This window comes from Trachypithecus francoisi, unplaced genomic scaffold (genome assembly GCF_009764315.1).
Source record: "Trachypithecus francoisi isolate TF-2019V2 unplaced genomic scaffold, Tfra_2.0 Lachesis_group3, whole genome shotgun sequence".
Taxonomy (NCBI): Eukaryota; Metazoa; Chordata; class Mammalia; order Primates; family Cercopithecidae; genus Trachypithecus; species Trachypithecus francoisi.
Genome location: NW_022681468.1, coordinates 31,471,665 through 31,489,733, shown reverse-complemented (window position 1 = coordinate 31,489,733; position 18,069 = coordinate 31,471,665). Strand labels below are relative to the sequence as shown.

At 37.3% G+C, this 18,069-nt stretch overlaps 1 protein-coding gene across 26 annotated transcripts in view; it reads left to right on the top strand.

The window, feature by feature from the left end:
- Positions 1–18,069, top strand: part of TTLL5 (tubulin tyrosine ligase like 5) — a 311,462-nt gene that overhangs the window by 86,535 nt on the left and 206,858 nt on the right. For 20 of the 26 annotated variants that reach the window (XR_004431492.1, XM_033187358.1, XM_033187354.1 and 17 more), the window contains 2 exons: positions 4,260–4,322; positions 9,573–9,611. Coding sequence is in view for 25 of the 26 variants with exons in the window: in XM_033187358.1 (XP_033043249.1) it covers positions 4,260–4,322; positions 9,573–9,611 (102 nt within the window). In the remaining variant the exon portion in view is untranslated. The remainder of the gene's footprint in view (positions 1–4,259; positions 4,323–9,572; positions 9,612–18,069) is intronic. The other 6 variants (XM_033187360.1, XM_033187367.1, XM_033187363.1 and 3 more) reach the window with 1 other exon arrangement.

Sequence of the window (18,069 nt, the reverse complement as noted above, 5' to 3'; positions counted from 1 at the left end):
GCCTTAAAACATGTGAATGTTCCGTTTTAAAAGATAATGCTTTAGGAAAAAAGGTAATGCTAAATTGTTTCCCAAAGTGACTGTGTCAACTATCAGCAATGTATGAGAGAGTCTGTTGATCCATATCTTCTCCAATTACAATACTGTTGGACTTCTTAAGTTTTGTCCATCTAGTGGGAGTAAAATATCTTATTTTGGTCTTGATTTGCATTTCTATGATTGCTAGTAAGGTTGAGGCTCTTTGTACTTGTTTACAGGCAACAAACTTTCTTCCTCTGGTGACTGCATTTTAACCTAGTTGGGATGTTCGTGGTTCTAAGTACAGAGGCAGAACTTAGAAGAATAAAAGAAAAAGCCGTTTTATAAAATTTGCTTGTTTGTTTTGAAAACCTAGCTGTTCATAGAGAAATCATCCTTTTATCTTTTAAAATATGCTATTCATGTAGTTATACCTTATGAAGACCTAGGAATTCAACAGAAAAATATTACATGGGTTTTCTTGAAAATTTTATATATATATATATAGAAATGTTTTTTGAAAAACTTGAATTTTTACATTTCCTAGAAAGCATATCTTTTAATTAATGAAAGGGGGACCCTTTACTTTTGAGTATTTCAAGATATAGGACCTTACTTTGAGTATCTTTTTCTATGGAATCAATTTCAAATAGTCTTGGGGTCTCTTAAGGAAGTCCAACAATGATATCTTTCTTTGCTAGGTTGGTTTTGAACCAGTTGAGAAATAAAACAAGGACTAAAATAGACGGAAACCAAAATACTTTATTTTTTACTGATAAAGTGTAGGTTGGGGGAATTGATTATAACTGTCTGCAAGCAAATGCACTTCCTGTTAAGCTTCAGAATTGGACAGACTTATATTCCTATTGTAAGCAAGGTTGGTCTGAGCCATGTATGGAGAGTGCTGACCCTATAGGAGCAGTAGAGGATATGTATTTCCTAAGGGGGGAGTAGCTCCCAAGAGAAAAAAGAGAGGTGCTCAGTACATCATTTTCTGTTTATTTTTCCTAAATTGCCAATCACATTGGTAAGTTACTCTAACTCTCTTGGTGCATTCTGAGAAAAGAGGCTCAATTAATATTCATATTAATTGAACTGCCTTTACATAGAATGTGGGAGATATGTTTATCTACTAACAAATGTGCCATTTTATTAATACATGCATATTATCAACAAATGTCTAGCACTATGCTTGGTTCTTTGGCGTATAAAATAAATATCAGGTGGGATCCCTGTCGGTTGACAGTTAACAGTATGTTTATGGAAAATTACTTACACATATAATAAGAATAGCTTTATTACTTTATTCTTAATAATGTTCTTAATAATAAGAGCTCATATTTGTATAGCTTTTTGTAATTTTAATGCACTTTGTGTACTTCATTATTTCACTCACATTTTAATGACAAGGAGGGACACTAAGGCTCAGTAAAACAATGTGACTTGTCCATAACCACACAGTGAGACTTGGGTCAGATATTCTGATCTAGATCCTCATTTTTTCCTGCTGCATCATACAGCTTTCCTAGAATAAAAAGTTTGCTCTGTATGCACAGTTTATGACAGGTCCTCAGGCATACAGTAAAGACATGGTAGGGCATATCAGGGAAGGCTTTGTACAGCAGGGTCGACTTGATCTGCTTTTTGAAGGGTGTAGTACAGTAGAAAACTCCTTATCAGCAGAGGATTATCAGCAGAGGATACCTTCCAAGAGCCCCTATGGATGCCTGAAACTGGACAGTACCAAACACTTGATCCTTAAGCAACGTGGGCTTGAAGTAAAGTTATACATGGATTTTCTTCGAACTCTGCCACCCCGAGACAGCAACTAGATCTTCTTCCTCCTCCTTACGATTTTCTTAATACATTTTATTTTCTCTAGCTTACTTATTGTAAGAATACAGTATGTAGTACATATAACATGCAAAATGTGTGTTAATCCACTTTTTATGTTATCATTAAGCCTTCTGGTAAACAGTAGGCTATTAGTAATTAACTTTTTGGGAAGCAAAAGTTATATGCGGATTTTTGACTTTGTGGCGGGGCCAGTGCCCCTAAACCTCACGTTGTTCGAGGGTCAACTATATGTACTATGTTTTTTCCTATATACGTACCCATGATAAAGTTAAATTTATTAATTAGGCACAGGAAGATATTAACAGTAACTAATAATAAAATAGAGCAATTAAAACAATATTCTGTGATACAAGTTATGTGAACGTGGCCTCTCAAATATCTTACTGTTCTGTGCTTACCCTTCCTTTTGTGATGATGTGAGATGATACAGTGAGATGAGATGAAGTGAGGTGAATGCCATAGGCATTGTGACGTGGTGTTAGGCTACTGTTGACTTTCTGTATTCCTGAATGTGTGTACCTATCCCTTACTTGCAGTAAATGGCTTAGTGTCACTCATTTCAGATCCCTTGCTGAAGTCTTTGTATCGGCCCAGTGCTTTCTCGCGTGACACACTGCTGTCACTTGTTCATGTCTTCCACCCCAAAATTTAATGTCTTTTCCACCTGAGCACTTATCATGCACTGTGGCCATCACTTTTGCAGTCTGAGGTGTGACAGCAAAACTAGCATGAATTTCTTTCTTCTTCACGATATCATGGATAGAAAATTTGTTTTTATTTTAGCAGCTCCAGCGTATGATTTCTTTTTCCTTAAGTCAAGAACTTTTACCTTTTTCACCAAAAGGAAGCACTTTACAGTTCTCTTTGGCATATGCAGATTGCCAGCATCACTACTCTTGTCTATTGGGGCCATTATTAAGTAAAATAAGGTTCTTTGAACACAAGCACTGCTAAGTGATTCATGGGCCTGGAGTGTCTACAGTGCAGAGATGCTAGACAAAGGGATGATCCACATTCCTGGTGGGAACGAGCAGAATGCATGAGATTTCATCACGCTCCTCAGGACAGTACATAATTTAAAATTTATGAATTATCTCAGGAATTTTCCATGTAATATTTTCAGACTTTCGTTTACTGTGGGTAACTAAAACAAGAGGGAGGACCACTGTATAGATGTAGAGGTGATATGGGGAGAAGGTATCCAGTCAGAGGCAAAAGATCAGTGGGAGCTATGAGAGTGTTACTGGAAAGGGGTCCCAATCCAGACCCCAAGAGAGGGTTCTTGGATCTTGTACAAGAAAGAATTCCGGTGAGTCCATATGGTAAAGTGAAAGTAAGTTTATTAATAAAGTAAAGGAATAAAAGAATGACTGCTCCATAGGCAGAGCAGCCCAAGGGCTGCTGGTTGCCCATTTTTATGGTTATTTCTTGATTGTATGCTAAACAAGGGATGGATTATTCATGCCTTCCCCTTTTAGACCATATAGGTTAACTTCCAGACATTGGCATGGCATTTGTAAACTGTCCTGGTGCCCGTGGGAGTGTAGCAGTAAGGACAACCAGAGTTCCTCTCGGTGCCATCTTCATTTTGGTGGGTTTTAGCTGGCTTCTGTACTGCTCCCTGTTTTATCAGCAAGATGTTTATGAGCGATATCATGTACGGACCTCCTGTCTCATCCTGTGACTTAGAATTCCTAACCATCTGGGAATGCAGCCCAGTAGGCCTCAGCCTCATTTTACCCAGCCCCTATTCAAGATGGAGTTACTCTAGTTCAAACAGAATGCCTCTGACAAGAGCATTCTAGGGAGACTTGGCTGACTCTACTGTAGGATCCGTGTTGGGCAATTGTGTGGAGAGAGTGTGAATGAATTGATGTTACAGATGATCCAACTTTTGAAAGTTTGGAAGAGAAAGTATTTGCCTTTAGCAGTAGACATCTAGGAACCACTGAAAGCTCCTAAGTTAGGGAATAACATGATTGAAACAGTCTCTTATCTACATTTTCAGGCCCTTTATGCGTCTCCTATTCCCACTTTCATTTGACCTATATATAAATTTTTGTTAATTTTTCTTTTATCTTTCAGTCTTATTTTCTGAATTTAGCATATTACCTATTAATCCAAGAAATGCTGGTTTTTCTTTCTGTTTTCTAAATTAAATCCTCTTTTTCCTTATTCTTTTTATTCTATTTGTTTATATTCTAGTGTCTTACAATTTAAATTTGATCAACAGTCTTTTCCTTTGCCACTTTACAAACAGTATATTTCTTTAAAAACAATATATAAGTACCCCTGCTACTTCTGTGCTTGATTCATGGTGTTATTTCTACATTTTCCTCTTGAACTAGCTTAAGAAATAACCGGTTTCTTTCTTTGCCTTTCAGGTCCTACCTCGAGCATAAGACCTCAATGAACTATATGCTGGCAACACGCCTCTTCCAGGACAGGTAGAGATTTGCTAAACTTTAGGACTAGATCACAAGATTAAAAGAAAGCACATGTAAAAGAAGGAAAGAGACCTTATAAAAGTCTTTATGTAAAATCTCTGCTAGAAAAAAAAGTCCTGTAGAAAGGATGATATCATGACTCATTTTTCCAGAATTTATCATGAACTCTCAGCACTTTGTAACATTTCCAAAAGACAAAAATTAAACTATAACGATCTTTGAGCAATTTTAACAGATGTCTTAAACTTTATTCTTCTTTAAGGAAGGCCTTTACTCAGTGCCATTATACTTTAGATGCAATTTTAATAGACATGATTACTTGTTTTTCTAGACCAGAAGAGATTAGAATTATCAGATTGGAAAAAGTGGAGGGGAGGTAATTCATAAAGTAAATACACTGAAACTTTTATAAGAAATGACAACTGATAATCTCAATACAAGGGAAAACAGAAGGAAATGATAGAAAATAGACATTGGAATTTAAATAGCACAGCAATCAGGGCTGCTTAGTTCCACATACTTTTAGCCCCTGAGACATAACTGCATTGCACTATGGTTCATTAATTGATTATCAAAATATGGCACCCTAGTTATTTAGAGAAACCTATATTATTTTGATGTAGGTTTCAAAAAAATCCTTTTTTGAAGGATTCTTAAAATAGATACCTCTATTTTAACCATCTGCAATTTCATGATCTAGTATCAGGAAATACATGGGATTTGCAATTTGTCTCTATCAATTTGTGATAATTACGATTAAGTAATGTAGGTTCTAAAGAAAGAGATCTTTGGATTTACGTAGAAGACACAATCTCATTTCTTTATATATATAAAACTTGTGGGTTTTTCCTCCCCTCTATGAAAACTTTTACAAGGTTTCTTTTACCTTTCGAGTTTAGGTATGTTACCAGGATGTGTTCTGATACGTCATTTTTCATTATTTTGGTTGTGCAGTGAGTGCAGCCTTCCAGTCCTGCAGCTGTGGGGAGTATTTCCCTTATCCTTTCTTCACTCTCCTTGTGGAATTCCTGTTACATCAATTTTCGCTATAGTCTCCGTATTTCTCTACTGTTTTTATACTTTTGGTTTTGCCTCTTAGCTTTAAATTCTTGGAGATTTCTTGGATTTTGTTTTCCAAAACTAAATTGATCTTCAACCATATCTATATCGTTATTTATTACCCACACAGGATAGGGGTGTTTAATTTAGTTTTTTATTTTGGCAAGTGTGTTTTTAATATACAAGAACTATTTTTGCTTTTTGATTAGTTTTAGTATTTCATGGATGTAATATCTTTTCAAATCTCTATTTTAGATTGTTCAAAGTTCCTTTCTGTTTTTTGCATTATTTTAATTCTTGTGGATTAGTTGTATTTATTCATCTTATTCTTTCTAGTTTTAACTTTTATATATCTGCAAATGTATGGTGATCTTTGTCCAGTCATATTTAGAAGTAATGAACTGTTTGCTTAAGACAGGTAGTTTGCTTCACAGGTTATGTAGGTCTGTTTCTGAACTGACGTGGACCCTGCGCTTGAGGCTGGATCTTTCTATACTTGGGTTTCCCAGGAAGGGGAAAGAGGGCAGAGTAGGCATTGTGGGGACCACTACATTAGCCAAAATGAGGAAGCATCTGCCTAGGAGTAGCCAAAAATAAACAATTTGAGATGTAATAATACATGTGCCTCTTTGTTAACATATTGAATAGTAAGACCTAGCAGCAGATCTGATACCTACCATAATTTCAAAGAATGATAAATATTGACATTATTTCAAAATTGTTGTAATAATTCTAAAGTAATATGAAAATAGATGCATTATTTCTTTTGGTAATGAAGTCACATTAATCCACTACTGTGGATAGTTTCCTACATTTATATGGAGGAAATGCTAAATTTCAATTAGAGGATGTAAGTTTTTTCTATCCAAGTTTGTATACTCCCTGCATTCTTTCTTCAGGCCCCAGTTAACAGCTCCTGCTTATGAAGCATTCTAAAAACTTTGATTAAGAAAAACACAATTTTCCCTGTTTAGCTAAGAAAAACCCTCATGATCTACCCATGCCTACCTTTTTAGCCTAATCATCACCTTGCCACACCAACTCATGGCCATTTCTACTTGCTCTTTTATACATCCTTGTTCTTACAAACTCCCCTTCTTTTGGAATGGCCTTCAATCCATCCTTAAATGCTTCTAGCTTTGTCCTTCCTTCTCTATCCTAGATCAGGAAGAGGTACACCCAGCCCTTCTTTTATCCTAACTCAGTCTAATTTAGATTCCCAGATTGTATATTTGCCTGTTGACTAATTTGTACTTTCCAGGTTGGCTCTTAAGAGTAGGTACTTTGTTATGTTCATCTTTGTCAGTATCAAGAACCTACCACGTGGTAGGCACACACACGGAAACATGCATTGAAAAAAAAAAAATGAGACTGTGTTTGTAGCAAGTCCTCATATGTTCCAATAAATCTATTCTCTCATCAATCTGAATGGATGTTTTCTTTCTTAAAAATCTAATTAATTTTGTTATTGTTAGAACCACTTTCAAACTAATTCTCTACTCATTTCTTTTAGGTTACTTTTGACTACCTTCCTTACCTTCTTGACTCCTCCCCAGCCTACCCACCCTGTCCTGGCAAACAGTATCTTATATACTGTCTTACACTATGGCAGTAGCTTTAACCCTGGCTTATGTCCCGTTCACCCCACCCCACCCCCCACCCCTACCCAGAGTGAAGTATTGGTACTTACTAAAAGCTGCCCAGGTAATTATAATGTAAAGTCATGATTGCAAATTACTGGAGAAAACCATTATCTGGGTGAAAAACTTAAAATCATTTTGAGACTTTCTGATGATTACCTGACAATATTAGGACATTAACATGGGTAGAAAACATGGGAAAGGAAAGACAAAACATCCTGGTGAAGACTTACCTTTTCACTGGATTTTTCTTTACATATCATCTACATTGCATTTGTCTCTACAAAAACACCAATATCAAAACATGTTATGTGACTCTATATAATATTTTTGAAATGACACAATTTTAGAATGGGGAGCAGATTAATGGGGCAGGGTTTAAGAGGTATGGGTAGTTATAAAAGGGCAACATAGGGGATCTTTGTGGTAATGTAATCACTGAGTATCTTTTCTGTGGTGGGTAGATGAACCTACATAGGCAATAAAAGTGTACTGAATTAAAAACACATGCACATAAATGAGTACAGGTAAAACTGGGAACTTTTTTTTTTTTTTTTGAGACAATGTCTCACTCTGTTGCCCAGGCTGGAGTGCAGTGGTGCAATCTTGGCTCACTGCAACCTCCTCCTTCCGGGTTCAAGCGATTCTCCTGCCTCAGCCTCCCAAGCAGCTGGGCTTACGGGCTCATGACACCACATGCGGCTAATTTTTGTATTTTTTAATAGAGACGGGGTTTTGCCATGTTGGCCAAGCTGGTCTGGAACTCCTGGCCTCAAGTAATCCACTCGCCTCGGCCTCCCAAAGTGCTAGAATTATAGGCGTGAGCCACTGTCCACCCGGAAATTTTTTAAGAGTGTTAAATGAAAGGAAATTGAATGAGAGTGTTTTTTTTTTTTTTTTTTTTTTTTGAGACGGAGTCTCGCTCTGCCGCCCAGGCTGGAGTGCAGAAAGAAAAACAAAACCCTATTTTAACATGAATAGCACTCAATTTGTGTGGTTAGAGCCCAGCCCTAGTTTAGAGACAATGGAGAGTATCTTTTTGCAGTAGAGGTTTGCTTTTGTTGTTGTTGTTGTTTTGTTTTTTTGAGATGGAGTCTCGCTCTGTCGCCCAGGGTGGAGTGCAGTGGCACGATCTTGGCTCACTGTAACCTCTGCCTCCCAGGTTCAAGTAATTCTCCTGCCTCAGCCTGCCAAGTAGCTGGGATTACAGGTGCACACCACCACACCTGGCTAATTTTTTGTTTTTGTTTTTTTTGTTGAGACGGAGTCTCACTCTGTCCCCGGGGCTGGAGTGCAGTGGCCGGATCTCAGCTCACTGCAAGCTCCGCCTCCCGGGTTCACGCCATTCTCCTGCCTCAGCCTCCCGAGTAGCTGGGACTACAGGCGCCCGCCACCTCGCCCGGCTAGTTTTTTGTATTTTTTTTTAGTAGAGACGGGGTTTCACAGTGTTAGCCAGGATGGTCTCGATCTCCTGACCTCGTGATCCACCCGTCTCAGCCTCCCAAAGTGCTGGGATAACAGGCTTGAGCCACCGCACCCGGCCTTAATTTTTTGTATTTTGGTAGAGACGGGGTTTCACCGTGTTGCCCAGGCTGGTCTCAAACTCCTGAGCTCAAGCTGTCCCCCTGCTTTGGCCTCCCAAAGTGCTAGGATTACAGGCGTGAGCCAATGCGCCCAGCCTTTTAATACAGAATTTTTTTTTAATTGTGCAAAATATATTTCTTTTTTTTTTTTTTTTTTTTTTTTTTTTTGAGGCGGAGTCTCGCTCTGTCGCCCGGACTGGAGTGCAGTGGCCAGATCTCAGCTCACTGCAAGCTCCGCCTCCTGGGTTTCCGCCATTCTCCTGCCTCAGCCTCTCAAGTAGCTGGGACTACAGGCGCCCGCCACCTCGCCCGGCTAGTTTTTGTATTTTTAGTAGAGACGGGGTTTCACCGTATTAGCCAGGATGGTCTCGATCTCCTGACCTCGTGATCCGCCCGTCTCGGCCTCCCAAAGTGCTGGGATTACAGGCTTGGAAAATATATTTCTGATGAGCATCCCTTTTGAACCCCGTGAGAATTGAACTTGGTTTCTTTTCCTAAAACAGTTCAATGAAAGTAGAAAGAGCACTGCAGTTTGAGACCTAAGCCAGGGGCTCAGATGTAAGCCCTTTAAGCTCTGGCCATGGCAGGTCAAAAAAGTATCTTATCCTGCTCCTTTCTATAAATGGAGCTAATTAACAACCTTCTTCACAGGGTGGTTGTGATGAATAAGCAGTTTGATTTGTAAATAGATAAACAAATACAAATAATTGTTATAATTTTTCTCTATAATTTGTTTGTCCTCTCTCTTTTGTTTTTTATTGATGTCCCTCCAGCTCACACCACTCTACTCTTTTATGAGAATGTTCTCAATTTATCTGTCTGCTTTTCTGCAAAGATGCCCTCCTTGGCCTAATTTCATGTTGAGTTTCTGTATGAAACATGTCTGGAGTGCATGCATGTGTGTGTGAACTCAGGAGAGCCTATCTGAATAGCATTCTCTAACCCAGTTGTCCTTTCTGCTTCTGTAGGGGAAACCCAAGAAGAAGCGTATTGACAGGAAGAACACGGTAACTGCCTTTTAAAAGTTGAGCAATTCTTTCCATGTGCATAATATGTGACCATGCACAGACTAAGCATAATACCTTATATAACCATTTTTAGTTTGGTTCAGCCCGAATAGTAACATACATTTTTTTTTCTATTGAAAAAGTGTTTTGTGGCCACTTGTTACAAACTAAGTTTGAGATTTACTTCACTATAACTACAGGTATACTATTCTAACTGAAGATGGTATTCTCGTTTAGCTGTGTAAGAGAATCAATGAGATTTTGAAACTACTATCATGTTAGATTCAAGGAAGAGTTTGTGTTTTGGCCTTGACGTGCTGAGGCACACAGCTCTGTGCCTCATGATACAGAAGAGAACCTGTTTCTAGTTTGCCACAGAACTGAAAGTATACAAAACACCTGTGGACTTTCATTTAGGCAGAGAGCCCTTTAAAGCATAAATCTAATTTTTCTTTAAAGAAGGAATATATTATGATTCTCATTTAGTTAAGGGAAAACTCAGATAAATCAAGTTTGTAGCTTGTTTCCAAATAGAAAGTCACCCTTGGTGTATAAGTTTTGTCTAGTTTTGAGTCAAGAAATATGCTTCGTATAACATACTGCTGTTAATTTGAAAATTGAGAAAAAAGAAAAAAATTTTAAACATTAAGAATATATGAAGATCACTGAGTTCTGTTCTTCATTTTTTGGCACTCATTTTATATTGCCATCAATAGGGATTTTGGGCTCTGTAAAGGTATAAGCAAATGCAAGCTGGCCTATGATAGATCATATGCTGGAGCGTGAAACAAGTCCTAATATATTTAAAAGGATTAAAATGATACAGAGTATGTTCTTTGGCCACAATAGAATTGAATATCAGTAACAATAGAAAATCTTCACATACGTGGGGATTAAACAACATTGCTGAATAATCCATGGGTCAAAGAAGAAATGATGAGGAAAATTAGAAAATACTTTGAACTGAATGATAGTAAAAATATGTCAAGTTATGTACACTACAGCGAAAGTAGTACTTTGGGGGAAATTATAAGTTTAAATGCTTACCTTAGAAAACTGAGGACTGAGATCAGTGTTCTAATGTTTAAGAAACTGAAAAAAGCAGAGTAAGTAGAAGAAAGTAGTAGAAGTAAGTAGAAGAAAGGAAAGGCAGAAATCAAATATAAAACAAACAATAAAGAATATTAACAAAATCCAAAGTGTGTTCATTGATAAGGTAGCATAATTGATAAACCGTTAGGTAGACTGATCTAGAATAAAGAGAAAAGACAGTAATTACCAATATCATCAGATAGAAAAGAGAGGATTTCACTATAGATTCAACAGACATAAAGTGGATACTAAGGTGGGGAAAAAGGTTATTAAGGCAATATTATTAGCAACTTTATTCTATTACTTTGACAACTTAGATGAAATGACAATTCTTTGTGGTGGGGGGAATGTGGAGGCGAACACCAAAACTGATACCAGCTGAAGTAGAAATTTTGAAAAGCCCTGTATCTGTTGAGAAAATTGAATTTGTAATGAAAAACTTTCCTGTAGAGAAAACTATGGGCTCTCTGGTTTCACTTTTGAATTCTGTCAAGGAATAATAGCACCAATCTTATACAGATTCTTTTAAGAATATAGGAAGGGACACTTCCCAGTTCATCTTATGATACCAGTGTGACTATGATGCCAAAACCTGACAAAGACATTAAAATAGAAGAAGAGAAAATTACAGGCTAATATCCTTCATGAACAAAGACACAAAATTTTTTAATATTAGCAAATCTAATCTGCCAGTATAAAAAGGATAATACATATGACTGAGATTTTCCCCAGTATTCCCCAGTATTGCTTAACGTTTGAAAATTAGTCATTGAAATTCACCATATTTATTACAGGGGAAAAACTAGATTTATCTTTTCATTAGATATCCCAAAAAAGCAACTGATGAAATTCAACACATATTTATGAGAAAAACTCAGCAAATCAGAAATAGAAGGAAACTTCTTTAATTTGATAAAGGCCTTACATGAAAACCCTATTGCTATCATCATATTCAGTAAAATATTGAAGGCTTTTTCTGTATGATTTGTAATAGGGCAAGATGTCCACTCATACCACTTTTATTCACATTGTACGTTAGTATAGTAAAGCAAGACAGCAAAAAAGAAATGCACACAGATTGGAAAGGAGGAAGTAAAATGTCTATTTTTGGATGACATAATCAGGTTAGTAGAAATCCTAAGGCATCTATAACTACAAGAACACAGAAGTGAACTTAGCAAGGTCTTAGGATACAAGATCAACATACTAAAATCAATTGTATCTTAAGGTACTAGTAGTAAATAATTGGAAAATGAAATTTTAAATTATATTTACAACAGCATTTGAAAATATGAAATACTTAGGAATAAATTTAACAAAACATGTTTAATACCTATACAGTAAAAACTATTAAATAATACTGAAAGAAATTTTAAAAGACCTAAATAAATGGAGAGATATGCCATATTTGTAGATTAGAAGAATTAATATAGTTAAAATAGCCATTTTCCTCAAATTGATGTAAAGATCCAGTGCAATCTCAATCATTATTCTGGTGGATTTTTTAAAAGAAATGGACCAACATTTAAAAATTTATATTCAAATACAAAGGACTCAGAATATCCAAAGTAATCTTGAAAAAGACTTAAAGTACTTGACCTAAATACTGTAATTGTACAGTATTCAAGATATTGGCAAACTGATCACATTGAAACAGAATAGAAAGCCCAGAAATAGACCCACATTTATATGGTCAAAGTAATCCAATGGTGAAAGGAAATTATTTTTTTAAAATGGGGATGGAACAACTGAATATCATATTTTTAAAAATGAACCCCAACCGCTGTCTTCCATAGAAATTAGAGATGATTCATAGATATACAAAGTATTACTATAAAACCTATTGAAGAAAACGTGATATCTTTGTGACTTTGGGCTTGGCTGTTTTTAGACATGACACAGAAAGCAATTAAACATAAATAATGTTATATTTTCTCAAGATTAAAAACTTTGTTATAAGATACTGTTAGGAAGATGATTTGGCAAGCCACTGACTGAGTGGAAATACGCATCAAACATATCTGTCAAAGGATTGGTATCTAGGAACTATCAAGAACTCCCACAACTCAATAATAAAAAGACCGTCCACCTGGTTGCAAAAGGGTAAAATGTTTGAACAGACCCTTCAAAAGGAAGACATATGAGTAGCCAATGTGCTCATGAAAATGTGCTTAACAACATTAGTTATTAGGGAATGACAAATTAAGACCACATTATACCACTGAACATCTAGCAGAATGGCTGATACTATACTGACAATACTAAATGTCGGTAAGGATGTGGAACTAACACAACTGTGATAAATCGTCGTTGACAGCATAAACTGGTACAGGCACTCTAGGAAGAGACTGGCAGTTTGTTAGAAATACACAAATTTCACTTTGAGATCTACATAGAAGAAAAACGGCTTGTACAAACACGTTCATAGTAGCTTTATTCGTAATGCTCCAAAACAGAAAACAACCTAGGTGTCCAACAAGAGAGCAGATAACTGTGGGTTATTCAGACGGTGACCTATTGCTCAGAAGTAAAATGGGATGAATACTGATACACACATGAGTGAATCTCAAAAGCATGCTGAATGAAAGAAGCCTTGCAAAACAGTTCATACTGTATGGTTTCATTTTTATTTAATTCTAGAACAGGTAAAACTAATACATGATGAAAAATTCACAACTGTGATTACCTTTAGGACGTTAGGGAAGGATTGAGTGGGAAGTGGCATGAGAACTTCTCAGGTGATAGTGATTTTTTTTTGTTTCTTTTTTTTTTTTTAATTTAAGTTCTAGGGTACATGTGCATAACGTGCAGGTTTGTTACATATGTATACTTATGCCATGTTGGTGTGCTGCACCCATCAACTCGTCAGCACCCATCAATTCGTCATTTATATCAGGTATAACTCCCAATGCAATCCCTCCCCCCCTCCCCTCCCCATGATAGGCCCCGATGTGTGATGTTCCCCTTCCCGAGTCCAAGTGATGTCATTGTTCAGTTCCCACCTATGAGTGAGAACATGCAGTGTTTGGTTTTCTGTTCTTGTGATAGTTTGCTAAGAATGATGGTTTCCAGCTGCATCCATGTCCCTACAAAGGACGCAAACTCTCCTTTTTTATGGCTGCATAATATTCCATGGTGTATATGTGCCACATTTTCTTAATCCAGTCTGTCACAGATGGACATTTGGGTTGATTCCAAGTCTTTGCTATTGTGAATAGTGCCGCAGTAAACATGGGTGTGCATGTGTCTTTATAGCAGCATGATTTATAATCCTTTGGGTATATACCCAGTAGTGGGATGGCTGGGTCATATGGTACATCTAGTTCTAGATCCTTGAGGAATCGCCATACTGTTTTCCATAATGGTTGAACTAGTTTACAATCCCACCAACAGTGTAAAAGTGTTCCTATTTCTCCACATCCTCTCCAGCACCTGTTGTTTCCTGACTTTTTAATGATTGCCATTCTAACTGGTGTGAGATGGTATCTCATTGTGGTTTTGATTTGCATTTCTCTGATGGCGAGTGATGATGAGCATTTTTTCATGTGTCTGTTGGCTGTATGAATGTCTTCTTTTGAGAAATGTCTGTTCATATCCTTTGTCCACTTTTTGATGGGGTTGTTTTTTTCTTGTAATTTGTTTGAGTTCTTTGTAGATTCTGGATATTAGCCCTTTGTCAGATGAGTAGATTGCAAAAATTTTCTCCCATTCTGTAGGTTGCCTGTTCACTCTGATGGTAGTTTCTTTTGCTGTGCAGAAGCTCTTTAGTTTAATTAGATCCCATTTGTCAATTTTGGCTTTTGCTGCCGTTGCTTTTGGTGTTTTAGACATGAAGTCCTTGCCCATGCCTATGTCCTGAATGGTACTACCTAGGTTTTCTTCTAGGGTTTTTATGGTATTAGGTCTAACATTTAAGTCTCTAATCCATCTTGAATTAATTTTCATATAAGGAGTAAGGAAAGGATCCAGTTTCAGCTTTCTACTTATGGCTAGCCAATTTTCCCAGCACCCATTTATTAAATAGGGAATCCTTTCCCCATTTCTTGTTTCTGTCAGGTTTGTCAAAGATCAGATGGCTGTAGATGTGTGGTATTATTTCTGAGGACTCTGTTCTGTTCCATTGGTCTATATCTCTGTTTTGGTACCAGTACCATGCTGTTTTGGTTACTGTAGCCTTGTAGTATAGTTTGAAGTCAGGTAGCGTGATGCCTCCAGCTTTGTTCTTATGACTTAGGATTGTCTTGGCAATGCGGGCTCTTTTTTGGTTCCGTATGAACTTTAAAGCCGTTTTTTCCAATTCTGTGAAGAAACTCATTGGTAGCTTGATGGGGATGGCATTGAATCTATAAATAACCTTGGGCAGTATGGCCATTTTCACGATATTGGTTCTTCCTATCCATGAGCATGGTATGTTCTTCCATTTGTTAGTGTCCTCTTTGATTTCACTGAGCAGTGGTTTGTAGTTCTCCTTGAAGAGGTCCTTTACATCCCTTGTAAGTTGGATTCCTAGGTATTTGATTCTCTTTGAAGCAATTGTGAATGGAAGTTCATTCCTGATTTGGCTCTCTGTTTGTCTGTTACTGGTGTATAAGAATGCTTGTAATTTTTGCACATTAATTTTGTATCCTGAGACTTTGCTGAAGTTGCTTATCAGCTTAAGGAGATTTTGGGCTGAGACAATGGGGTTTTCTAACTATACAGTCATGTCATCTGCAAACAGGGACGTTTTGACTTCTTCTTTTCCTAACTGAATACCCTTGATTTCTTTCTCTTGCCTGATTGCCCTAGCCAGAACTTCCAACACTATGTTGAATAGGAGTGGTGAGAGAGAGCATCCCTGTCTTGTGCCAGTTTTCAAAGGGAATTTTTCCAGTTTTTGCCCATTCAGTATGATATTGGCTGTGGGTTTGTCATAAATAGCTCTTATTATTTTGAGGTACGTTCCATCAATATCGAATTTATTGAGCGTTTTTAGCATGAAGGGCTGTTGAATTTTGTCAAAAGCCTTTTCTGCATCTATTGAGATAATCATGTGGTTCTTGTCTTTGGTTCTGTTTATATGCTGGATTACGTTTATTGATTTGCGAATGTTGAACCAGCCTTGCATCCCAGGGATGAAGCCCACTTGATCATGGTGGATAAGCTTTTTGATGTGCTGCTGAATCCATTTTGCCAGTATTTTATTGAGAATTTTTGCATCGATGTTCATCAGGGATATTGGTCTAAAATTCTCTTTTTTTGTTGTGTCTCTGCCAGGCTTTGGTATCAGGATGATGTTGGCCTCATAAAATGAGTTAGGGAGGATTCTCTCTTTTTCAATTGATTGGAATAGTTTCAGAAGTAATGCTACCAGCTCCTCCTTGTACCTCTGTTAGAATTCAGCTGTGAATCCGTCTGGTCCTGGACTTTTTTTGGTTGGTAGGCTATTAATTATTGCCTGAATTTCAGAGCCTGCTATTGGTCTATTCAGGGATTCAACTTCTTCCTGGTTTAGTCTTGGAAGAGTGTAAGTGTCCAGGAAATTATCCATTTCTTCTAGATTTTCTAGTTGATTTGTGTAGAGGTGTTTATAGTATTCTCTGATGGTAGTTTGTATTTCTGTGGGGTCAGTGGTGATATCCCCTTTATCATTTTTTATTGCATCTATTTTCTTCTCTCTTTTCTTCTTTATTAGTCTTGCTAGCGGTCTGTCAATTTTGTTGATTTTTTTCAAAAAACCAACTCCTGGATTCATTGATTTTTTGGAGGGTTTTTTGTGTCTCTGTCTCCTTCAGTTCTGCTCTGATCTTAGTTATTTCTTGCCTTCTGCTAGCTTTTGAATGTGTTTGCTCTTGCTTCTCCAGTTCTTTTAATTGTGATGTTAGAATGTCAATTTTAGATCTTTCCAGCTTTCTCTTGTGGGCATTTAGTGCTATAAATTTCCCTCTACACACTGCTTTAAATGTGTCCCAGAGATTCTGGTATGTTGTATCTTTGTTCTCATTGGTTTCAAAGAACATCTTTATTTCTGCCTTCATTTCGTTATGTACCCAGTAGTCATTCAGGAGCAGGTTGTTCAGTTTCCATGTAGTTGAGCGGTTTTGATTGAGTTTCTTAGTCCTGAGTTCTAGTTTGATTGCACTGTGGTCTGAGAGACAGTTTGTTATAATTTCTGTTCTTTTACATTTGCTAAGGAGTGCTTTACTTCCAATTATGTGGTCAATTTTGGAATAAGTGCGATGTGGTGCTGAGAAGAATGTATATTCTGTTGATTTGGGGTGGAGAGTTCTATAGATGTCTATTAGGTCCGCTTGGTGCAGAGATGAGTTCAATTCCTGGATATCCTTGTTAACTTTCTGTCTCGTTGATCTGTCTAATGTTGACAGTGGAGTGTTGAAGTCTCCTATTATTATTGTATGGGAGTCTAAGTCTCTTTGTAAGTCTCTAAAGACTTGCTTTATGAATTTGGGTGCTCCTGTATTGGGTGCATATATATTTAGGATAGTTAGCTCTTCCTGTTGAATTGATCCCTTTACCATTATGTAATGGCCTTCTTTGTCTCTTTTGATCTTTGATGGTTTAAAGTCTGTTTTATCAGAGACTAGTATTGCAACCCCTGCTTTTTTTTGTTCTCCATTTGCTTGGTAGATCTTCCTCCATCCCTTTATTTTGAGCCTATGTATGTCTCTGCATGTGAGATGGGTCTCCTGAATACAGCAGACTGATGGGTCTTGACTCTTTATCCAGTTTGCCAGTCTGTGTCTTTTAATTGGAGCATTTAGTCCATTAACATTTAAGTTTAATATTGTTATGTGTGACTTGATCCTGCCATTATGATATTAACTGGTTATTTTGCTCGTTAGTTGATGCAGTTTCTTCCTAGCCTCGATGATCTTTACATTTTGGCATGTTTTTGCAATGGCTGGTACCGGTTGTTCCTTTCCATGTTTAGGGCTTCCTTCAGGGTCTCTTGTAAGGCAGGCCTGGTGGTGACAAAATCTCTAAGCATTTGCTTATCTGTAAAGGATTTTATTTCTCCTTCACTGATGACACTTAGTTTGGCTGGATATGAAATTCTGGGTTTAAAATTCTTTTCTTTAAGAACGTTGAATATTGGCCCCCACTCTCTTCTGGCTTGTAGAGTTTCTGCCGAGAGGTCTGCTATTAGTCTGATGGGCTTCCCTTTGTGGGTAACCCGACCTTTCTCTCTGGCTGCCCTTAAGATTTTTTCCTTCATTTCAACTTTGGTGAATCTGGCAATTATGTGTCTTGGAGTTGCTCTTCTGGAGGAGTATCTTTGTGGCGTTCTCTGTATTTCCTGAATTTGAATGTTGGCCTGCCCTACTAGGTTGGGGAAGTTCTCCTGTATGATATCCTGAAGAGTGTT